This window comes from Argentina silus (genome assembly GCF_951799395.1).
Source record: "Argentina silus genome assembly, chromosome: X".
NCBI classification, from domain to species: domain Eukaryota; kingdom Metazoa; phylum Chordata; class Actinopteri; order Argentiniformes; family Argentinidae; genus Argentina; species Argentina silus.
Window position 1 is genome coordinate 26,625,676 of NC_139653.1, and position 25,290 is coordinate 26,650,965.

At 41.2% G+C, this 25,290-nt stretch overlaps 1 protein-coding gene across 1 annotated transcript; it reads left to right on the forward strand.

Annotated features, from left to right (window-relative positions):
• Window positions 1-9,591: 9,591 nt before the first annotated feature.
• LOC310822624 (transmembrane protein 255B) lies at window positions 9,592-25,025 on the forward strand. The gene is made up of 9 exons (XM_083695026.1): window positions 9,592-9,708; window positions 10,572-10,714; window positions 11,192-11,254; window positions 15,546-15,635; window positions 19,810-19,890; window positions 20,090-20,175; window positions 21,410-21,569; window positions 23,269-23,376; window positions 24,608-25,025. Exons 1-9 carry the CDS (start codon window positions 9,642-9,644, stop codon window positions 24,752-24,754), a joined length of 945 nt encoding a protein of 314 aa, XP_083551152.1. The 5' UTR covers window positions 9,592-9,641; the 3' UTR covers window positions 24,755-25,025.
• The last annotated feature ends 265 nt before the right edge of the window (window positions 25,026-25,290 follow it).

Consider the following 25,290-nt stretch of genomic DNA (forward strand, 5'->3'; position numbering starts at 1 on the left):
CCCTCTGTTGAATCCTTCTCTCTTCTTTCCACTAATGCAGCTTCCTCCACCCTCCTGTCCTCTCTCTCCTCATCCTTCGACTCTCTCTGTCCACAGATCTCAAGGCCAGCACCATCCACTCCTCGCACTCCCTGGCTGTCTGAAACCCTGCCAGCTTGTAGAATAGGGCTCAGCTGAGAGGAAATGGAGAAAACTGGCCTTCCTGAGGATCTAGACCCTTATCTCTCTCTCCTCAACTACACCTCATCTGCATCAGCTGCTAAAGCTTTATACTACCATTCCAAAATTCAATCCTCTGTCTCTAACCCAAGGAAACTGTTCTCCACATTTTCCTCACTCCTCAACCCTCCTCCTCCCCCTCCTCCCTCCTCTCTGTCAGCCGATGACTTTGTCACCTACTTTGAAAAGAAGGTTGATGACATTAGCAGCTCCTTCCCTCTACCTCTCACCAACAAAGCTACCTTTCCTCCCAAACCCACTGTGCACCCAGTCTCTGGTTTATCAGATTTCTCCCCCCTCTCCCCTGATGATGTTCTAAAACTGGTCACATCCAAGCGGGCAACCACCTGCCCCCTCGATCCTATCCTCTCCCACCTTCTCCAATCCATCTCCAAATACCTCCTTCCATTCCTTACCACTTTAATCAATTCCTCTCTATCCACAGGATCTGTCCCAGCTGCCTTCAAGACAGCCAGAGTCAAGCCTCTTCTCAAGAAACCAACTCTTGACCCGTCTGTTATCCATAACTATAGACCGGTATCCCTTCTCTCCTTCTTATCTAAAACCCTTGAATGTGCTGTCTCTAACCAACTGTCTAACTACCTCCTTCAGAACAACTTCCTCGACCTTCCCTCACCAATCCGGCTTTAAAGCTGGGCACTCTACTGAAACTGCTCTCCTCGCTGTCACGGAGGCCCTCCACTCCGCTCGAGCTTCCTCCCTCTCCTCTGTTCTCATTCTTCTGGACCTGTCCGCTGCATTCGACACAGTAAACCACCCGATCCTTCTCTCTACCCTCTCAGAATTGGGCATCTCTGACTCTGCACTCTCCTGGTTTGCATCCTACCTGGCCGGTCGCTTCTACCAGGTGACGTGGAGAGGATCGCTGTCCTCTCCACGAGCCCTAACCACGGGGGTCCCCCAGGGCTCTGTTCTTGGGCCTTTACTGTTCTCTCTCTATACCAGATCTCTCAGCTCTGTAATTTCTTCACATGGTTTCTCCTACCACACCTACGCAGATGACACTCAACTTTTTCTCTTTCCCCCCTTCTGACACACAGGTGGCAACACGTCTTGGCATGTCTTGCTGACATTTCTGCTTGGATGTCAGCCTACCACCTCAAGCTCAACCTTGACAAGACTGAGCTGCTCTTCCTCCCAAGGAAAGCCTGCCCTCTCCATCACAGTAGAGAACTCTACTGTGACCTCCTCCCATACAGCCAAGAACCTTGCGGTGATCCTTGACAACCACTTATCCTGTGTGGCGAACATCACAGCGACAGCACGCTCCTGTAGATTCTTCCACTACAACATCAGAAGGATACGCCCATTCCTCACCAGAGAAGCAGCACAACTTTTGGTCCAAGCACTTGTAATCTCTCACCTTGACTACCGCAACGCACTCTTGGCCGGACTCCCCATCTCCGCCTGCAGCTCATCCAGAACGCTGCCGCTCGTCTGGTGTTCAACCTCCCCAAATTCTCCCATGTCACGCCCCTCCTCCGCACCATCCACTGGCTCCCGGTAGCAGCTCGCATCAGATTCAAGACCCTGGTGCTCGCCTACCAGGCGGCAAAGGGAACAGCCCCTCCCTACTTGCAAGCAATGGTTAGCCCCCAAACCCCTGCACGATAACTCCGCTCTTCCACCTCGGCTGCCCGCCTGGCACCGCTGCCTCTACGTGGATGCAGCGGCTGCGCCTTTTCACTGTCCTGGCGCCCCGCTGGTGGAATGAGCTTCCCACCACTGTCAGGACTGCAGAGTCACTACTGATCTTCTGCCGTAGATTGAAAACCCATCTCTTCAGGCTACATCTTAACAGTCCTTCCTAAAGACCTCTTCACCCCCACTACCCCCCTGTACTAACCCTAACCCCAACCCTTGAGACCTCTTCACCCCCACTTCCCCCCTGTACAAGTTCTCTCCTGTTAATAAATAATAACAAATAAAAAAAAATGCGTTCTTGCATTACAACCGCCACTGGCCCCTGGTATGAGCATTGATTACTTTGTCTTATGATGACTGTTGGATAGATGATTCACTTACTTAAACAAATGTATTTGTTGTAAGTCGCTTTGGATAAAGGCGTCTGCTAAATGCCATAAATGTAAATGTAAATGTCATAGAAACCCATGTTAATGCATGCAACATAAAAAAGGCTTAAAGTTTAAAAGTCTAAATAGTACCTAAAAATTAAAACTCTGAATCAGAATGCATTAAATGGAGTCAGTCTACACGTGTTAAGGTTGAATTGAGGTTTCAAGCTTAAAATATGAAAAAGTGGATACATTCAAAGCGAACAGCAGAGTATAAATGTTTTTTTTTTTTTTTTTTTTTTATTGTGTTAATAAGCTACGTTATTCCTAGCTCTGGGGAAAGAGTGATCTTACAAGTGGTGCAATTGAGCTAACTCTCGGAAGCCATAATATAATTTAGATAATAGCGATTACAATTTACAATGTATCACATCAATAATGAGTTTACCACCAAATAAATCACCAAAACACTTTGCAGAAGGTTAAAACAATCCGATGGTGCTTATTGTTTGTGCACGCTGCTAAGATGATTTTTGTTTGGGCTGTCACACTGTTTTTTCACAGAAACATTTCGAACAAATGATACGTCTTTACAACTGTATGTCCTCAATGTGAGCAATTTATTTGATTGATGTCGACTTTCAGACATGCACAAAAGTAACGACAGCATAACACAGTTCTCATCAAAATAGCGAGCCATGCTACGTTATTCCTAGCTCTGGGGAAAGTGAGCTAACAAGCAGTCAAATTGAGCCAATTTATGGCTGACAATGTAAATTAGCGTATAGTCATTACAATTTACAATGTATCCCATCACACATGAGCTTACCAGTGATCACAATAATTGACTAAAACACTAAAATTGTCAAAAATAAAGTAATTCGACGATTACTATTGTTAGTGCGCGGAGAGATGTTTTGTTTTTTTCGCATCTAGCTAAAGATGAAACAAGATGGGTCACTCACATCATTCACTTTTCATGTCTTCCGGGAAGTTTTGCTATGGATTTCCCGACACAAGGGTGAACCGTCTACTCACCTAATTTCGCTAAAATATCTTGGTCTGACGTTTACCCAGAATGCAGTGAATGATGACAAATGAAAACAAACATGGATGCACATGACAGTAATTAGCATCATTACCACACAATGACCAGTACAACTTTCAAAAAAATATTTTACCCACATCATCTGTGTCCATTACAATGTATTGCAATAATCGGAATATATGATTTGTCACCAGTATTTGAAAACATGTGAATAAGACCGTAAATAAAGAAATGATCACCACACAAACCTGTCAGTGATTTTTTTTTATTGATACAAGTGGCGAGTGTTGGTGTCTTGGGCTATATAAATTCGTCGGGTATCCAGTACAGGTCAAATTGAAGATAAAGATAAGCTATACATGCTAGACCAACCTATTTAGCCTACCGAGGCTAACATCCAAAACTCACCACACAGGGCAGACGCTTATGGCGCAACAATCAAATTCTAGAACAGCAGCTGTGCATTCTGATGTCACGTGCATAAGGAACTTACGCTGGGAAGAGGTTAAAAGACTGTGCTACCATCGTCAAGATATGGCCAGAGAATGCCTGTGTCAGTCAACAAAACTGAGACATCACCAGGTGCCTTGTCCGGCAATGACAGAGACGAGAAATCACAACCCACATGGCATTCACAATAAGCCACACTCTCTTAGAAAATGTTGAGGTTTTAGAGAAAAAAACATTGAAGACCGAAGACTTTCCTTAGGGAATGCAGACTCTGTTTTAAGTGTTGCGACTTCTCTCATCTGGCGAGAGACTGTAATTTGCCTGTCAAGTGCACTGAATGTGATAGTGAAAACCACAATGCTGCTCTTCATCCAGGCCCTGCCCCATGGGTCACAGCAGTCTCCACCACCGTGGCTGAGCATGGCAGGGAGGAGCAAGAGCCAAATGAAGACTGTCAGTCACCTGATGTGACTGCTCATTGTACTGAAGTCTGCAGAGGTGAGATGGGAGGAAAAACCTGCTCCAAGATCTGCCTAGTGAAAGTTTATCTGAAAGGACGTCAGGGTGAAGACAGCAAGCTATACGTCATTCTAGATGATCAGAGCAACAGATCACTCACCAGATGTGTGTCGCCAGATGCCGAATGTTTCAACATACAAGGGAATTACTCTGAATTCTCTGAAAACCTGTGCCAGCATGATAAAGACTTCCGGTAGAAGAGCCACTGGCTTTGAGGTTGAATGAAGTTGGACAAGTGACTCTACATTTACCATTAGAGTGTAACAAAATCCCAAACAACAGAAAGGAAATCCCTATACCGGAGGCAACACTCCACCATGCACACCTCAGACCAGTTATATTCAGATACCCCAACTAGACCCTGAGGCCCCCATTCTGCTCCTGCTGGGTAGGGATATCTTAAGAATCCACAAGATCCGGGAACAAGTTAACGGTCCCAATGACTCACCATATGCCCAGAGACTCGACCGGGGATGGGTTATATTTGGCAAGGTCTGTCTGGGAAAAACCCACAAACCAGCAACAATTAACACCTTCCACACAAATGTACTGGAGAGTGGACGTCGATCACTCTTCAACGCATGTCCCAACAGCAAAGGCTCTGCCCAGGGTACTCACCTCAGATACTACCGGTTGGGACTTTCCTCTGCCCCCCAAAAAGGGAAACTCTCTCAAAGACCTCAGACACCTACAAATACCCTGACCATACACACCCATTGCTCCTTCATAAGCTTGGTGCAGAGAGATATGTGTTTTTTCAGACCCTTCCAATGAAGCTATTGGTGCAGTTGCATACCTCAAGGTCACCAACTCAGACGGTGATTGTCAGACAGGATTCATCTTTGGAAAAGCAAAATTTACTCGACCAGAGCACACTATCCCAAGGTTGGAGCTCTGTGCCGCCATGCTTACTGTTGAGACAACAGACCTCATCACCTCAGAGATCAACATCAAACCAGATTCCGTGAAGTTCTTCACAGACAGCAAGGTAGTTCTAGGCTACATATACAACCAGACCAGAAGGTTCTATGTGTACAACCAAGTACAGAGGATCAGAAGGTCTGCCCAACCCGAACAGTTGCACTATGCGCTTACTCATCTGAATCCTGCCAATCAAGCTACATGGTCCATAACTGCCTCTCATCTTCAAAACACAGCATGGCTCACAGGACCTGCATTCTTGCACCTTCAGGAGCAAAAACCTATGGATGAATCTAACATTCAGATGGTGGACTCAGAATCAGACGTGGAGGTTAGGCATCAAGCTACCACCATGACCACTACCGCTTCAGGCCCCGCTGATGTTGCCCCGCTGATGATTGCTACGAACGTTTCTCCAGCTGGAAGTCATTGACTCGAGCCACTGCACGGCTGGCTCACATCGCTCAATCCTTCAAGAATAAACCAAGCCTCTGAAAAAGCTGGCACTACTGCAAAGCCGCTTACAGTCCAGCTTCTCTTAATCAAGCAAGAAAGACTATCCTGCACTCTGTGCAGCACAAAACCTATCCAGAGGAACTGAAAGAACAAAGAAGAGCCAGAGACAGTCCACTCAAGAAACGTGACCCTTCATCATCAATGAAGATGGTCTTATGTGAGTTGGAGGATGCATTAGAGAATCGGAGCTAGGGAAAGATGAGAGAAATCCTGTGGTTTTGCCTGGTTGTCACCATATAGCAACCCTACTTCTACATCATTACCATGAGCAAACTCATCACCAAGGATGCCTCATAACGGAAGGAGCTCTTCGAACTGCAGGTCTGTGGATCATCAGAGCCAAAAGGATCTCTAACTGAATCTTCTAATGTGTCACCTATCAGAAACTCAGAGGCAAACAAGTACAAAAGATGGCAGACCTGCCTGAAAACAGGCTCAGCACCGAGCCCCCGTTCACTTAGGTCGGATTCGATGTGTTTGGACCTTGGTCTGTTGTGGATCGACGCACAAGGGGAGGCTTGACAGAAAGCAAAGCGACTTACAACAAATACATTTGTTTAAGTAAGTGGATCATCTATCCAACTGTTTTTAACAAAAATATATATTTTATTAGCAGGAGAGAACTTGTACAGGGGGGTAGCAGGGGAGAAGAGGTCTCGGGGTTAGGGTTAGTATAGCGGGGTAGTGAGGGTGAAGTGGTCTTTAGGAGGGACTGTTAAGATGTAGCTTGAAGAGATGGGTTTTCAATCTACGGAGATGGGTTTACAAGTGTCCCTTTGTTATGCTAAGCATAGGTTATGTTTTATTAGTATGGCTATCAGCTAGGCATTTATTTGGCACTTTGTAGCTATTACATTATTTTACATTGTGGATTACGTTGTTTAGCCTATGATGTATGGTAATTCAATTGTTTCTGTATTTGTTAGTTTCACATTTTGTTATTAAATTGGATAAAGATATACTCCTGACTCCAGTCTGATGACAAATTGTTTATCTGGCTGTCAAGCTCTAAAATTCGGACAGCACAGGATTGTTGACCAAACACTAAATATGAGTGATTAATTATATTAATCTGTCCCATCACTTTTGGTGCCCTGAAATAGGAGGACTATGTAGAAAAGTGTCATTTCTAAATGGTGAAATCAATATGTACACAAATACTATCAAATAAAAGCTGAGAATCTATAATTTAACCTCATTGTAATTGTTTGATTTCAAATCCAAACTTTTGGAATATAAAGTCAAACGAAGAAAAAATGCTTCACTGTCCCATTACTTACGCAGAGCACTGTAGATAGATAGATAGATAGATAGATAGATGGGATGAGCCTTGTTAAGTTGTTGAGAGTGGTACTGTAGTTGGTTGGGAGTGGTTTCAGTGGGTAGAACCAAGAACAGGTTGCCATGAGAGTGCATTGTGTAATCATTCTAAGAATGTCTTCTGTACTATAAGTCTCCTTATAGTACAGAAGACTCTTTATTTGAGAGTTATGAAAGTTCCATGGCTGTTACGGTAACAATGAGGCTCTCAGAATGTTGGCCTAACTCAACGTTCTTTTTTTTTTTTTTTTTTTTTCAAGTAAGACATCTCTGCACATTGTAAAGTTGGAATGGTGTAAATAGCTTAAAAGCTGTGGGAAGAGTAGCAGGCTGAATAATAATAGTAACTAGAAAAAGAAGACACTTTGTGGGCTTGTAAAGTCTTATTTCGGTAGTGGGAAAAGTTTAAAGATGGTTAAATGTGGACGATAGATAGATAGATAGATAGATAGATAGATAGATAGATAGATAGATAGATAGATTTGCTGGGTAGTTGAAAGAAAGTGAGATAGTAGGATGGACCAAAGTAGGCAGATAGATGAGAGAAGGTTGAAAGATAGATAGATAAAGAAATAGACAGATAGATAAACAGATAGAATAAATGATGATGCTAGGTAGTTGAAAGAAAGTGAGAGTAGGATGGTCAGATGGTACAGTAGGATAGCCAGAGAGATGAGAGAAGGTTAGATGATTGTTAAGGTAAGATAGATAGATAGAATGTTGGCCTAAATCAACATTCCACCATGTTAACCGGATGAGAGTTTTTGGAGTTACAAAAAGCTTAATAGTTAAAACAGTTGAATATGTTGAATATGTTGAATATGAAAGCTATTATCAGGGTTGATCATGTGGAGTTGTTGGCATATTTTAGTCGGATTGGTGTGAACAGCATAGAGATGTAAGAGCAGCAGAGGTTAAAAAATGTCATCTTTTGGTTCCCATAGACCTCCATATTAAAATCTGAATTTTTAAGTTTGAATAGATTACAAATATAATGAGTTTCGAAAAGTTGAATACAAGCAACGCAAGTTAAGCCAGGGTTACACAAAGAAACTTGATGCAATAAAAGTTCATGTAGCATGGTTATCTCCTATCCAAACTTGAGGTGGCCAACTTAGCTATGTTTTGATCAAACAAAACTGAAGTTGTTCTAGTAGGCTCAGGCTGTCTCTCCAGTTCACGTTTATAAGCTTGCAACACTGTGAAATATTAATTCCAGCCAGCAAAGAAATGTGTTGCTGTCCTCTGCCTGCTCTTGTGAATAGTGGCATGCACAGCGATATTCACACTGCAGCAATATAAATATGGGGATGTTCAGCATACAGGCAAATTGATACATGTGTAAACATTGATGATCTGTCACCATTGCTGATACAGGATGTTGGATTACGAGTCATGTGATTGGATATTGCATGCAATCAGTTGCATAAAATATAACTGATTTCTATTTCATGCATCTTTTATCCATTGGTCCATCCTACATTTTCATTTTCATTATCATTCAACTACCCAGTTTATCTATTTATCTATTGTCTAAGTTACCCATCCTTAAACTTTTTCCACTATAATTTTTCTAGTTATCTCTGTCAGCCTGACTGCCGTCCTCCATTGAGATACTTATAATAGCTCACCAACGCACATTATGTACATATTTTATTGTCATTATTTGTTGTCCTTCCTGTCTATGTATGTTGGTGTGAGTGTTTTCTTTTCTTTTTTTTATCTTACCATGTGTAAATACTCATGTATTTCAGTTTATCTTTGTGAGTATCCCAATAAACTTGAACTTGAACATGAACATGAACATGCAATGGTCCTATGGATACACACCACATCATTTGTGTCTTTTGTGTCTCATAAACAAAAAGCAGCTGTAATGTGTTATTTAAGGTTATGTGGCAGCAATAATTGTATGTGTTGCATCACCAAGCTCAAGGTTTGCCACAAAGGCCCAGGAATACTTGCCATGTCTACAGTATGTTGTGCCTGTCCAAGCTGTAGGCCTAAATCATCTATAGTGTAAGCCAACTGGTTTATTCCGCATAACAGGGATCCACAGAGAAAAGTCCAAGTATAGTGTTTGGGGGAATTTAGACTCAGAAAAGACAACAGCCAGAGCAGCATATTATTGATGATCATTCTACAATTATCATCCTTTTATATGTATAAAACTGTTATGTTAATACATGCAGTATTTGGCTGAAGACATTATTATAGAGCAATTAATATTATTATAGAGCAACATGTAGAGTATTGGCGTTTCTCATATCACAACACATCTGAATGAACAACCACAATTAGAATGTGAATTACAGCTGTGGACCAGATACACAACATCCAAATGTAAATATAATCCTAGTCACAGATGGGGCTATGGCCTGGAGAACACACACAAGTACATCCGCAACTAGGGGTATGCGCCTGCTTGCGTATTTGGTGAGCACGCTGACCAATGATCTCGCACAAAACATTCCATGAGATTCAAGGGTGTGCAACAAAACCCGCGGAGCTACTCTGAAACCAGCACTGCAGAAGAATCGTGACCGTCTTAGCTGAGAGGATATTAACTTGATCTAACAGTGTCCGTAAAGTAGAGGATCTGTCTGGACAACATGACAACCAGGACCATTCGAGATGCAGCGGATTGGGACAAGTCCGCTCCCACGCACTGTACAACAGGTAGCTATTGAGCAATTACTCGCTAGCACTAGTGTATCGAATCGAACAACTGGTTACAGTGAATAATTAGAATAGGGGCACACTGGTGGCTGTCCTTTCAGAAGTGTATATTTTTCGTTCGTTTTGTCACGAACTAATGTTGAATCAATTAAGCAATGACTTTAGATACCGGCTCTCTTTAATTGTTTTAGTTTATAATATTATATATATATACACACACAGATTTAAATTAAATTAAATTAGAGTTATTTGGGGGTTTTGGAAATCCACACTTGGTTATGATAAGGCAAGACAGTTGTAGGCTACTTATCTTAGTACGGTATTTATAATCAAATTCTTGAAAATCATGGGGTATATTTCCTTCTTTAAAATAACTGAGAATCTTACACACTGCGGCAGAAAAAAAGAAAAGAAAAAAGGGGTAATCAAAAGACATCGTAAAAATGTAAATAATGTGTTTTTTATTTGTTTACTTATTTCCCATTCATAGAATTAGAGACATATAACATAGTTTCTCACAGATGATTCACACATAGATTTACATGTGCAGTGTTTGTATTTGCAGATTGATAGAGTATGTGTATAGTATTGTGAATATGTTTGTCTTTACTGTCAGTTCTGTATTGTTCTCTCTGTATATGACACAATAATAATGGTAATTATTAGCATGATGATATTATCAAAACCATTTTTTAAAGGTATTTATTAGTAAGTGACTGGCATCCATTTCTCTCTGTTTGCATATGATAGAATTTAGATTAAAAATAACTTCAACAAGAGAGCCTATCCTAATGAGGTCTTACTGCAGTGACATGGCCACTGTGCATGATATGTCCCATGATATTTCCCCTCTGTTGCTTCAGAGATGGTGATGAGGAGAAAGAGTAGGGCTCTCTGGCTGGTACTTGGCATGCTCTGTCTATCCCTCCTTCTGGTGGTCCTGGGGATCTTCACAACAACTCGCACAGAAAGCTTGAGTGTCAGTGGTTACATCTCTGGAGTCATTGTGAGTATCGTCATCTTCAAGATTGCCATAATTTGCCATGGTGGTGCCATGCCAAATAACAGTACAGATACAGTATATTTAAAATATGTTGATAACCACAGATCTTATAGAATAGAAGTTACTGTAGCATTCAAATGGTAACTCTCCAAAAGAATTAAGTGTGGTTGTTGTTGAGCAAAACTAAATTCATTATCAAGCCAATGAAGGTTGCAATTGGATTTATTTGTTATTGTTAAAAATTAGTGTGAAATGCATTCACAATTTCACATTTGTCTCTAGTGAGACTTCAAACCATAATCTCCAAATGAACATCCAAACAAAATTAAAATGTTACACACAACCATTAAATCATTGGAATTTAGCTTTTGCTCATTACCAACTTCTTCAGTGTGTAAACTTCTGTAACATGTAGAACTCAGCACTAAAGCATGACGCCTGATTGTCTGACAGTGGCTGCTACTTATTTGTTTTCTGCAGTTGGCTTTTGGATCATTCCTGGGTGTTCTTGGACTCTGTCTTCAGGAAAACCGTAAACAACTGGTACTTTCTATTACTTCTCACTAACTCTTCCTTTGTGCTCCATCCTCCCACAACTCTGCTTACCTTTCTGCCTTTCATTTTATTTCATTATATTCCTGTTTTAACTCCTTATCTCATCATCTTGGATATACAGTAGTACAGTGGTTGCATCCATGCAGGGCCAGGTCTTTGCATGACCAATGACAAGGAGTAGAGTCAAAGACAGGAACAACAGACAGGAATGAAAACCTGTGTGCCCAAAGTGGAAGAGAACGGGGAGGGGACACAGTTGAGAAAGACTTGGGAGAGAGATTCAAACCCCATCTCCCATGGGGCATATGTTGCAACTTGGTTTGAGAGGGTGCTATGTCATCCTATTTGTGCTGGGGGATGGACCTACAAGAGAAAATAAACAGTCAAGTTCCTCAGGTCCCGAGTCATAGGCACTCCACCACCTACTATTTACCATTGTTAGGTCTAATAATGAGCAGGTGAAAATAATCATCTGCATGCCTTAGTGTGTTGTAGCATAAGGACCTGAGAAATTATGGACCACCTGACCTGTCACAGTCTCAACACATCACCAAAGCTTGACATAGCACCCTCTCAAACGAAGTTGCACAATTAGCCAGAATGCATTTAAACTTCTCATTTAACAATGTTCATAGTAGTATTCCAATCATATGTGCACATAAAGTAAAAAGTGTTAAAGTAAAAAGTGTGAACATCTTTTGCTAACTGTCTGGAGGCCTGAGGATAAGCTTTGAATTATATGTTGATAATGTGACAGGTCAGGTGGTCCATAATTTCTCAGGTCCTTACGCTACAACACACTAAGGCATGCAGATGATTATTTTCACCTGCTCATTATTGGACTTAACAATGGAAAACAAAAGCATGTTCAAGTGTGTGTGTTAACCTTAAATTGAAAATGTTTATGATGCATTAAGAATGAGGTAATGGCTCTTAGAGTAGTGAAGGGGGAATAACATCTGTAACGTCTTAGGCCAATTGAGAGGGCTGAGTCCGGTATATAGATTTGAGCTAATAGTGCAAATTGCCATGTTAAATCGGTAGCGATCAAGGAATGAGATCACATGATAAAGAAAGTTCAGTGAGGAGTGCTGTTTTGTTCCAAACAAAGTGCTTTCTAGTGTTAAGGTCAAGCACTGGCTATTTAGTTTGTTAACAAGGTTATGAACATATTTACTGCTATTAAAACATGGCATACAGTATATATGTTTTTCAGTGTGACCAAAATGGGCAGCAAAGCAAAACTACATGCTTACCTTTAATACAGTAAGTATGTCAGCACGAGGATGAAATGTCTGATGTTTTGAAACCAAAAACATACCAGCAAGTATATGAAGAGAGAGAGAGTCTGTGTGTGTGTGTGTGTGTGTGTGTGTGTGTGTGTGTGTGTGTGTGTGTGTGTGTGTGTGTGTTTGTTCATGCATGTATGTGTCTTTGAAAGGTCCTTAGTGATCAGTATTGCTTTATTGCAATTACAGAAGCCACCTGTAAGACCTTTTACAACAAGACCTCAACAAGACCTCAGACATGCACACAGGTTAGGTGCCATTGGTAATCCAGGACCTACTCCTGCCACACCAGGGAATGGACCATAGCCGCTTAAAAGGGTTGAGGTTCTGGAGAAGCTGAATAATTTCCCTAAGGACACAGAGAGCATCCCACAGAGCTACACAGAGAGCGTCCCACAGAACTACACAGAGAGCATCCCACAGAGCTACACAGAGAGCGTCCCACAGAGCTACACAGAGAGCATCCCACAGAGCTACACAGAGAGCGTCCCACAGAGCTACACAGAGAGCATCCCTCAGAGCTACACAGAGAGCATCCCTCAGAGCTACACAGAGAGCGTCCCTCAGAGCTACACAGAGAGCGTCCCTCAGAGCTACACATGTCTGTGTCCCTCTACATCTGTTTCTCTTTCTCTGCTGGCGGTCATGATTCCTCCTTATCTTCTTCGCTCACTCTCCCTCCTGCTCACGCAAGCCCATGTTAACTTGGCAGAAATATGGGACATTTTGTTGAAATCATGCTGCAATTTTGACATGATTTATTGCTTATAGGCAATTCCACAGTAACAGAACGACTGTTGGGACTCGATTTTTCACTTTAAAAAGTATGCCAAACAAAAGTTCTTGATAGCAACATTTAACAAACCATACAACTCCATGCACAAGGTCTACTTCTAACAATTCCCATTGAAAATATATATTTAAAAAAAACACATTTACTTAAGAACTGTGCAGATTCAAAGTTTGGTAACGGAATGCCCATAAAATCTCCCTAGGTTTTTTTTATGTAACCATGCTCCCCAAAACATTAAAAATGAAAAATGTTTATTAAATATCTGCTACAAATTAAGATTCAAATACGTTTACAGAATGAGTGAGGTGTTAGCTAGCTATCATATGATACTTTGAGTTTAAAAAAATATTTTTCGTTGTTTACACCTGGTAACAGAATGACTAAATGGGTCCCCCACAGAAATGCATTGTTTGTGGATTATGGAGGTATAAATATACAGTAGACACTCTCATTAAGATAATAATGTCAACGTATATATAACATTAAAAAGGGTAATTGATCAAGCTCACAAAACAGAAGAAACATAAATCTGCCTTCATTTATGTTATTTAAATCAACTTTGTGGTTCAGTTTTGTGGTTTGGAAGGTATAAGATGGCATACAAAAGCAATATACAGCTCCTTACAATCTGTGAGCCAGTTTGTATTCTTTTCCTTCCATTTTTTATAGAGGGAAACACAAGACACAAATAATATGATATTACACAAAAACACACAATTACACAAATACCAAAATAAAAACACTTGACAAATAGGACAATACAAAACACAAATGTATAAAACAAACAAAAACAAAACAAACATTGTTTCACATACATGGTTTGGGTAGCTTATACAGTTGTTTAAGGCAGATACCATGTAGTCATATAACATGAACGGCCAGGTCTTACAACCTGTAAGATCAAATGCGCTGACAGAAATGTTAGAAGTGGAAACAAAAAAATAAATTTGAAAAATAAATACCCATAGGCCTATGTCGTGCAGACACACACAGACACACCCTATCTGGTCCTGGTTTGCCTCACAGATCCCCACTGCAAAATTAAAAAGTTCTTTACATTATTTTCTGCAACCAGTGTCGAAAGGACCCTAAGAATCTGTTGTAGGGACATCACACCATATGTGCCAGTGCGCTCTTTGATGATAAAGACAAACCCCCTACTGTACATGTTGCCCACTTCTGCAGTAAGAACAAGTCATCATTCTCAATGGCAGTTACTTGCGTGACACATTTGTGTGATTTGTCAACAGAATTACCAGTTTTAATCAGTTATTAATGAATAAACTAAATCGATATCAGTAAAAACACAGGTACTTGATAGGTCTACCTGTACTTCTTACTTGTGTTAACTTTCATTATCCTCGCTCCTCATGAGGCAGAGACATTTTAAAATATCTTATACTTATGTGGATGTTTGGTAACAGAATGACCTGGAGACAATGATTGATGGGCAATGATTATTTAACTTGCAGAAGCCAAACCATTTCTGATGTCTTGATTTCTGGTAGATTTTTTCTTAGACACTTTTCCATATGTTTTACCAGAATGTTCCATATGTTTTACCAGCAAAGCCTTGGCTTATGTTTATTACGGAAGATGGTTGAGAAATGTATTTCTGACTTAATTTACCAAAAATACCATATAGCGTCTTAGCTGACATTTGACACAAAATTTTATGGAACTTTTACATGGAACTGCTCTTATGTCAAAGCCAGACAACTTTTGGGGCCTATGTGAGGTGATCAGATTGGGCTTTGTGATAATCATAAGAGAAGCTGGACTCTCAAGGGTGAGTCTATCAATGGAATGGTTCTGCAAGCGCTCTCTTATCAACAATTCACTAGATAAGATAAAACCAGTGCTCAATCAGGAGGAATATAATCACATTTGATGAGAAACCACAGTTATGGTTTCCAAATGAATACAGCTGTAACATCAGTTGGATGCCCACTCTACTCAATCAAGTGTGTTATATGATAATAGCACAGCCTTTGGAAAACACATTTTCACATTGTAGGTTAACCATAGCTTTCAGTGTGTTTCTCTATGCCTTTTTTCCTACTACTCAACCTGTGCATCTCGTCATTTTATAAGATCATTCCAACCAACCAAGGTGTAAAAGATTAAAAAGCCTGTTCATCAGACTGTTAGTTTAGACACAGCAATGGGAAGTGACTTATTTGCCTCTTGTCTCCAGCTTGTGGCTGCCATAGTTTTCCTCAGCTTGGGGATCATTGCTTCTTTCCTGTGTCTGGTAGTGGATGGTGTCTTCATCGTCTTCAACATGGTGAGTTACCTACTGTACACAGTATGCACTGCATGTGTTGAATAATTCTTCCCTAAAAATTGATTAATGTACCAATTAATTTGATGTGGAAATTAGATTTTTTTGCCCTATTTTTCACCTTGCAATTTAGGTGGTCAGAGATTTTCAAAACATTCCTGGACAAGAAACACAAAGTGTGGCTTAAACAATGAGTGGGGGAGTAATAGAGTACTTCGGCTAACAATGAAATTAGGGCCTCCAAATCAAAGGTGGGAATTGTCCTTCCCATTCCCATCATTGTTTTACGACAGGTGGCGTTATTCCTATGTGTTACTCTGAGCCTTTGAACGACCTGTCTTGTAAGACATCTATGCTACTTTTCGTGTACATTTCCAAAGTAAATAATGGCTACAACTTCAACTACCAAAGACATTTGTTAGCTTCAAGGTCATGGTCATGTCACTAGGACATTCACTGGTGAAAAACATGAAACTATATGACAAATGTATTGTTTGAGTTAGGAGTGGTCTACACCTTGTAATCAAGGTAACGATATGACATCACATTTTAGCCAGGCTACATTTGATCTATCCCATGAATGTTTGTGAGATGTGAGACAGATATATCTGACATGAGACAATGCATTCCCATAGATTAAGAAAAAAGGGTGCTCTATTTGATTAATCAATTAATCTGTACACCCTAATTTAAAGCCATTATGAAAACCTCATGGCCCCTTCTTCTTTCATTCAGACAATTGAGATAGTAAACTTGCTCCTCAACTTGAAATACCCCCACCCGTGCCATCGAATGGCTAGCTTTAGTGGTGTAGCTGGTTAACATTGGGTATGTTGGTAACGGTCATGTGTATTGGCAATACAGAGGACGCAGGTTCAAGACTCATGTGAGCTTGGAGTGTGAGGAAACAATACTGTTTGTGACAACGTGATGCCTATACTCAGTCGTGTGTGTCAACTGCTGCGAGCTACAGAGGCTGTCCTGGTATGATCTGTCAGATGGCAGAGCAAGACAACACCACAGTGGATGGAACTACGTGGCGAGTGCCTCTGAAATAGAGACAGAGCGTCTGTTAACGTGCTTGACAGCCTAGACTCACGCAGAGCCTTTTTCACAGACTCAGCTGATTAGGACACACAAACTGATTATAGCGGGAGAGATCTGTTTTTCACTTCGATGCTCGCACGCACAATGGGCAATTAGGATGCGGTGTCAGTCTGTGAGAGTAATTTTATTATTGTAGGTCTATGTACACTCACTGAGCACTTTATTAAGAACACTATACTAATACTGGGTAGGGCCTCCCTTTGCTCTCAAAACAGCCTCAATTTTTTGTGCCATTGATTCCACAAGATGTTGAATGTTGAAGAACCTTCCTTTGAGATTCTGGTCATGACATGATTGCATCACGCAATTCCTGCAGATTTTTCAGGTGTACTTTCAAGCTGTGAATCTCCCAAATTTTCCTTTGTGACATGGTGCATTATCATGTTGGAAATAGCCATTAGAAGATGTGTAAATTGTGGCCATGAAGGGCTGCACATGGTCAGCAACAATACTCAAATAGGCTGTGGCATTCAAGCGATGATGGATCAGTATTAACAGGCCCCAAGAGTGCTAAGAAAACATTCCCCACACCATTACACCACCTCCACAAGTGTAGAAGATGGTTTACAGGTGTTCCTAATAAAGTGTTTGGTGAGTGTATGTGTGAGTGCTTTGATGTGGGTGTTTGGCGCCTAAGGGCTCTCAAGGGCATGAACAATATGGAGTGTCATGTGATTGGTAGAGCAGGTCAGTAGATTTTCGTAAGACTCGGTACCCCCTCTTGTGTGAGACAGGTTGCCCACATGGCAGACCTGCTGTCCTGGGCGAGGGTTCTCCATCATACCGTCCTCTTTTCCCCCCTGTAGGCCTACTGTTGCCGCCCGCATGCCCACGCTCCTCTACCGTATGCTCCATGCTCCTCTATATCTTGGGCCACTGGCCCATGTGTGTTTGTATGTGTGTGTGTCTGTGTCTGTGATTCATGATAAAGGTCTTCAAAATGCTTCCAGCTGAATAAGTAGGCCTACTAGTTTTTCAAGTGCAGTGGTCAACATACCACAGTGGTAATATGTGTTGAACAGCATTATATGTAACATATGCTTCAGTTTCACATGCTGTTTCTCATTAAAACCTGAAAAACGAAATCATGGTTTCTGTTGCCAAGATGTCATAGATTGTTATATGCATGCACATGCTACACAAATTATATTTCTTCATTTACAGTGCATTCGGAAAGTATTCAGACCCCTTAACTTTTTGTTGTTATGTTACAGCCTTATTCTAAAATGGATTCAATTATTTTTTTCCTCATCAATCTACACACAATACACCATAATGACAAAGCCAAAACAGGTTTTTAGAAATATTTGCTAATTTATTACAAATAAAAAACTGAAATATCACATTTACCTACGTTTAAGTATTCAGACTCTTTGCTATGACACTCGAACTCGAACTTGATTTGGAACGGCACACACCTGTCTATATAAGGTCCCACAGTTGACAGTGCATGTCAGAGTAAAAACCAGGCCATGAGGTCGAAGGAATTGTCCGTAGACATCCCAGACAGGATTGTGTCGAGGCAAAGATCTGGGGAAGGGTACAAAAAAGATTCTGCAGTATTGAAGGTCACCAAGAACACAGTAGCGTCCATCATTCTTAAATGGAAGAAGTTTGGAACCATCAAGACTCTTCCTAGAGCGGGCCACCTGGCCAAACTGAGCAATAGGGGGAGAAGGGCCATCGTCAGGGAGGTGACCAAGGACCCAATGGTCACTCTGACAGAGCTCCAGAGTTCCTCCGTGGAGATGGGAGAAACTTCCAGAAGGACATCCATCTCTGCAGCACTGCACCAATCAGGCCTTTATGATAGAGTGGCCAGATGGAAGCCACTCCTCAGTTAAAAGCACATGACAGCCCGCTTGGAGTTTGCCAAAAGGAAACTAAAGGACTCTCAGACCGTGAGAAACAAGATTCTCTGGTCTGATGAAAGCAAGATTGAACTCTTTGGCCTGAATGCCAAGCGTCACGTCTGGAGGCTGTGCACCGACGCTCCCCATCCAACCTGACAGAGCTTGAGAGGATCTGCAGAGAAGAATGGGAGAAACTCCCCAAATACAGGTGTGCCAAGCTTGTAGTGTCATACCCAAGAAGACTTGAGGCTGTAATCGCTGCCAAAGGTGCTTCAATAGTACTGAATAAAGGGTCTGAATACTTATGTAAATGTGATATTTAAGCTTTTTATTTTCAATAAATTAGCAAACATTTTTAAAAACCTCTTTTGGCTGTCATTATGGGGTATTGTGTGTAGATTGATTGAATTTAATCCATTTTAGAATAAGGCTGTAACATAACAAAATGTGGAAAAAGTGAAGGGGTCTGAATACTTTCTGAATGCACTGTATATCAGTGTCATGTTTTCGTGAAGCATGCCACAGAGCCAAAACTAAATGCACTCTAATTGGCATTGTTCTCTAAATAAAGGCTGCTGTAATGGCTGGAGTACGCAGGGAGAGGACTCAATCGCACAACTTGGGACAAAAGCTTAATCCAAAAGAATAGTCCTTTAATTGCAGAAAAAGGGTTCAGTACACAGGTAGACAATTCGTAGAGAGGCAGATATCCAAAAACGGGTAGGCAAGGCAGGGTATGGTACACGAGTAGTCAGACAAACAGGAGGCGGATAATCCAACAGGGAAAAGGCAAAAGGCAAACTCGGAAAAACCAACAAAGACAAAAACCAGGAAGACAAAAACACTATGAAAATCATTGGGACGTTTTGACGTTAAGGCACAAAGACGAACTGGCACAGAGACAGGGGAACACACAGACTAAATACACAATGAAGGATGATGAGGAACAGGTGAAGCCAATCAGGGCGGGATAGACAATCACACAGGCGGGAAACACACAAGGGCAGATGGTGAAGTGTCTAAAATGAGAGAGAAGATGAGGAAACAATAACAGGAAACAATAAATGAAATAACATGAAACAAACATAAACTAAGGAACAGGGCGGGACATAACAGCTGCATGAACTTGATCATTTCATTTCTGTGTTTCTGACAACTGGAGTCTATTAACTTCTCACACCATATGTTATTAAATCTGTCCTTCTCTCTCATGCCAGGATGTGCGTCCTCTAAAAGCAGGAAGATGCCAATTTTACACAAGTGGAAATAGCTACATCTATGAGAATTACTACGCCTCTGTAAGTAGTCTACAGCCCACATAGCAACATCTGATCATAGCTGCTATGTTATAGTTGTAAGCCTAACTATATGATCAATAGTTAATATACAATAATATTGTCAGACACTGGAAAGGGCAGGGGATGCCACATTTGATCTGTGCTTTTCACTCATTGCTAGTTGATATATTTCAATGATTTTAAATACTTTGTCTTGCAGGTGCCTTGTCAGGGTCTGGTAGAGTCATGTAGTATGAAGGTGCGGAGTGGGACCTGCTACTGCTGCGATCTGTATGACTGTGCCAAGTCAGTCAAACTGCATCTCTTTCTCTTTTTGTTATACACACACACACACACACACACACACACACACACACACACACATGTTAGTGTAATGTAGTGTAAAATGGGTTGCAGATTTCTTGAGCACAAGTAAGTAGTATGAAACTTTTTCAAAACGATTAACACGTTTGCCAAAACACTACATTTCTTTTGAAAAATGCACTTTAACTCTCAAAACTTAAAATGTCGCGAAAGCAAATCAGTGCATCAAATCAGTATTTGTCTTCTAATGTCAAAATCATTCCACTATTTATTTCATAATGACACACTAAATAGTAACTATAACTAGAGAATGTACTGTATATACAGGAGAACTCTCACTCCCGCAAAACATGTTGTACCAGAAGGGAGTGCTGAAGTGAATAAGGGAAAATACATTGGCTCCATTGGAGATTTTTTCGAAAACTGGCTTTTCAAAAATGATTTTCGATATTAAAGGACTTAACCTTTGTTGGAAGTCTGCCACCACTGGCCACCATTGCAAAATTCTGTTCTAAGTTCCAAACAATATTATCCTACCTAATAATAATATAACCCCCCGAAATGGACTTGCAGTGTCGGACATTAGTTATTGTGTTTCTGCAAGCACGCATGATTCGAAGAGGCAGCCACCAGAACAGAAAGGCGAAGATTGGTGAGTCCACTCCCCTAGAACACCCCTAGCAGTAACAACATGTAGGAATTGGTAAAAGGACTGTTTTACAAGCAACAGTGTAGTCTAAGTCTTACATAGTCTTACATAGAGACAACAAAAGTCTGTTCGTACAACAGTTTATATGTCATTATCAGTGGAAAGATAATTTAGGACAATTAAAGATCAGGCAAGATGCATGGTTTTTGTTTGGAGATAAATGTTTAGCTTTTTAGCTGCATTACTTCAATGTTAACAGTCCCCTACTGCTCCTTACTGAGGTGCGCTCTCTGCTGCCACTGCCATAGGAACTGCACATTTTATTCACTTGAATGGGAAAGATAGGGAGTGGAACGGGTGTCATTAGAAGGGCTGTGCAGGTTGGCTAGTCTAACCAAGTCACATCCTCCATTTACTGTAATACATGTGAAATAAAAACGTGTTTAACTTAGTGCTTTCATACAGTACTTCCTAAAGCACTGTACATAGTATCTGTTAACTTCCACTTGAAGCTGAAGTGCATGAAAGGAGTGCCAGTAAGTATTGTGTTGTTGTCATGACTTCCAGTGGAGGGTACCTGAATAACTACTATGAGTTTGTGGGTGTGCGGAGCTGCCAGGAAGTGCTGTCCCTGTATGTGCTGATCTGGGTCCTGACCACACTCAACCTAGTGGCCTTCTTCCTCGGCATCCTCACCACAGCAGTTCTGGGCAGCATCAAGGACCTGGTGAGAGACACATCCCACTGTATGTTGATTCAATAGAGACTTCATCTATTACTGTTGCCTATTAATCTATGCAGAGGCAGAGAGAATGAGGGACAGACTCAAGGGGTATCATGTAGGTGTCACATCATGTAGGTATCTTTGAAACTGCTTAATAATGACTACCATTACTGTAAGTTACTTGGTATGACTACCAGTAGTAATATTGATGAAACTAGTTGATATGGTGAGTCCATACAAGCCAAAGTGTGTTAAGCTGTGTTTTAGGAGTGCCTTAGTGTAACCTCTGTAGAGGAGAGAGATGTTCAGAGAGTAGCAGAAGTATCACAGGCAATAAAGAAAGTAAATAATTTCCGTTACTCTGTGAAAATGGACAATACCGTGATCTTAATCTAATCTTAATGTTTACAAGGCTTTGCTCCGTAATGATATCTGTTCAGGACTTGCTGGGGGAAATGTAGTAATACAACAGAAAACAAAGTTTTTCTTTTTTGTAATCCAAATTTGAAATGTCACTTCAGACGAAATAGATAGCTCTGGTCATATGTCTAATGTCCCAGCAGAAATGAGTTAACAACCCTGATTGCATTATGGCTTCATGGAGGTGGGGGAGAGGAGCAGCGCCTGCGAAAGAGCTGGGAGACACAGCAGGATGTACCCAGAAAGACACACATCAACGTCAGACAGATAATTGTTTTCTCAGAACTACACCATCCCCCACCCCCCAAATATCATGGCATTGCTATAACTCTCTCCCGTTCCTGAGAGATTAGTCAGTGTGGGTGGGTGGGTGTTTGGGTGCAGGCCTTGATAACAGAGACGATACTGATGTGGTCTGAATCAAATGTTTGTCATCTCTGTGGCAGGCTATTTCAGCACAGGCGTAGGTTCTGTGATGGGGAGCAGAGAGAGGATGGTTGTTGACATGAGATCACAAGATAATAATGGCTTGCATAAGGCAAAATCTGGGCTTTTTGGGGGCTGTTGGTACTTTAGATAATCACCCAAACATTCCATTTGTTTACAGTGCAGATGGGAGCTCCATTCTCTATTCTTCAGCCCTAATCTCAGCTATGTTGATTCATTGTTATATTATCTTATGTTGTTCTTGTATATTTATGTTGTTCTTGAATATACTGTAACTGTTCTGTCTATAGCTGTTCTGTACTTGTCATGTGTTTTATGTTCTATGTGGACCACAGGAAGAGTAGTGGCTTCATGTGCAGCAGCTAATGGGAATCCTGATAAACAAATATATACACATATCCAACTATCACAAAATAGTTTGCTACACAATAAGTTCAGGTGTGGATTTATCCAGAAGATACAGTAAACAGAGCCGGCTGTCTGGATGAGAGAGTGTGTTTCTGTATGCATCTGTAATGCGAAAACAGTATTGCTTCCTCACTCACAAGCTCACACTCCATCTTGTGTTCTCTGTATGGCCAAAACATGTGACCGCCCTCTGAAACATCCAATGTTAACCAGCTATGCTACAGAAAAGTTAACAATTCCATTGCGCGGAAGGGGGTATTTCAACTTGTGGAGTGAGTTTACCAATTCAACCAGTTATACATTATACTACAGTAGCAGTAACTGAGACCAGGACAGGTATACATATGTCTACATGGCATGTCTAATGCGTGCGTGTGTGCGTGTGTGTGTGTGTGTGTGTGGGGGGGGGGGGTTCTGGGTTTGACAGAGGAGCAGCTCTGTGACCTCATCATCCGAGGGTGGAGGTGTCTCCTCTCCCACGGCACCTCTGCTGATGGACACCAGCTCACACACAGGACATCAGCAGCTCCACCCGGTCAGTCTCCATGGTGACCCCAAAATGTCCATGAATGAAAATGTCCATGAATGACGTCATGAGTAACAAGTTAGTGTCATTCTAAACTACTGATATCCATTCTAGACCCTTTCCCAACAAACAACTATCACTTACATGAACCTACATGACTATGAGCTCTCTTCCAGAATACTGACCAGAGTGATTCCAACTCCCAGCTGCCTCATCAGTCCTTACTCCTTACGTTTGTTCTAGCCCCTCCACTGTTAGCATTGGAACAGTTGACAGTTAATACTTGTGTTTTGCTTGACTCTGGGCCAATAAAATCATGTGAAGAAATGAAAGTAGCCGCAACTCCAATATGCTCCCAACTGCGATTTATTAGTGAGACCCACAAACAGACAATGTTTAGATCCGAAATGGGGTCTTCGCCAGGTCCCAAATGTTTTCTGTTTGTGTGTCCCACCAATAAATCAAAGTTTAAAATATTTTTCATTCCTTCACATACATTTTTCTGCCCAGCACTTGAACCAGTGGGATGTGTATATATTGACAAAATATATTGGCTATGGAAACAGTGGTATTTACACCTTAATCTTACATTTCCATGTAATTGTTTGAAGGTGCGGCTCTAATCCTGCTTGCCTACCAACATTTCAACAGCCTCCATTGTAGTAGTGGACCTGATAATTGGTCTTGTTAAATCATATTGAGATAACAAAAAGGTGTAAGATATTAAAAGGGAACCCACAGATGCTCTTGCTGCCCATAGAGATGACTCAGCCAGAGATGGTATACTACAAAGAAAAAAATAGGGTTTGACTCTGCTCCCTCTGCCTTCCCATCTGCTCTGATGTCTACACCTCCTCCTCCCTCCTTCCATTAACCCTCAATCAAAACCAGCTTTAAACTTCAGGCTAACAGAACAGCAGGGTGGAACAAGTGGTTCCACACCTGGCGCCTGCCTTAGCAGAACCAGAACAAGAACAGACTCCAACCAATAAACCAACTAATAAAGCAGCAACAAGGACCCTTTAGAGTGATTAGTCCATTTGGAATCTATGACATGTTTATTCATTTATCGACTCATGCTGCTCATTGTCTTATATCACTGATGTGATAGCTTTCAGTCTGTTTTAATCTACTCTGTACAGTACTTGGAAAAGAGCAAATGGAATGACTGCAAATTCTTCTCTGTCATGCCATCTGAATTAAATTGAGCTGTTTTTGTCTTTTCTTTCCTATCTTTCAGAGAGCCTCCCTTTATTTTTCGCCAGCAGTGGTGACGGGCTCTTCTCAGAGTGATCTACCAGAAATAACCCATATGAATCCCAACCCCCCTCCATTCGCCCCCCTGTATAACCTGCTGCCCTACAAACCCCAGGGCTACTCTGTCTAAATGCCTCTGCAGTGTTCCATTACTCACCCAGTCCGTCACATGACAAACCAAAGGATTCTTTTTGTTTTGTAATGTGTGGCAATTGTTCTGTGTGGTGTAAAATGTCTGAATATGAAATGTAAATATGTTGAGCTTATTTCGATAGATATTTGTTCTCTATGGTATACATGCAATCACAACATTGTGAAAAGGCTCATTATTTAACAGCTTTTGTCAAATGTATAGGTTCATAAATGTACTTTTTATACTACATTTCTGACTGTACTGTATCTGCAAGTAAACTTATAAAAAATAGGTTCATTCTCTTGGTCAGATTTCCTTTCTCTGGGTTTGTGATTTTCGTATTCAACAGGGAGACTGCTTGATGCTTACTGTCCTCTTATTGCCCTTTAGCTGTGGTCTACAGTACATGACTGTCTATCTACCAAGAATAATTTGATTTCAGCCAAACATGTTCAGAGATGTGAACTTTGTTCTTTCTTTGAACCTCCTAGACATAGAGGGATGGGGGTGAGTTTTGATGGGTGGGGACATTG

What these genes read in the sequence shown, in the direction of transcription:
- LOC310822624 (XM_083695026.1), top strand. Translation starts at nt 9,642, where the DNA reads ATGACAACCAGGACCATTCGAGATGCAGCGGATTGGGACAAGTCCGCT. An exon ending in TCTTCATCGTCTTCAACATG is followed by an intron (nt 15,636 to 19,809) that starts GTGAGTTACCTA and finishes CTCTCATGCCAG; the next exon opens with GATGTGCGTCCTCTAAAAGC. An exon ending in ATGAGAATTACTACGCCTCT is followed by an intron (nt 19,891 to 20,089) that starts GTAAGTAGTCTA and finishes TTTGTCTTGCAG; the next exon opens with GTGCCTTGTCAGGGTCTGGT.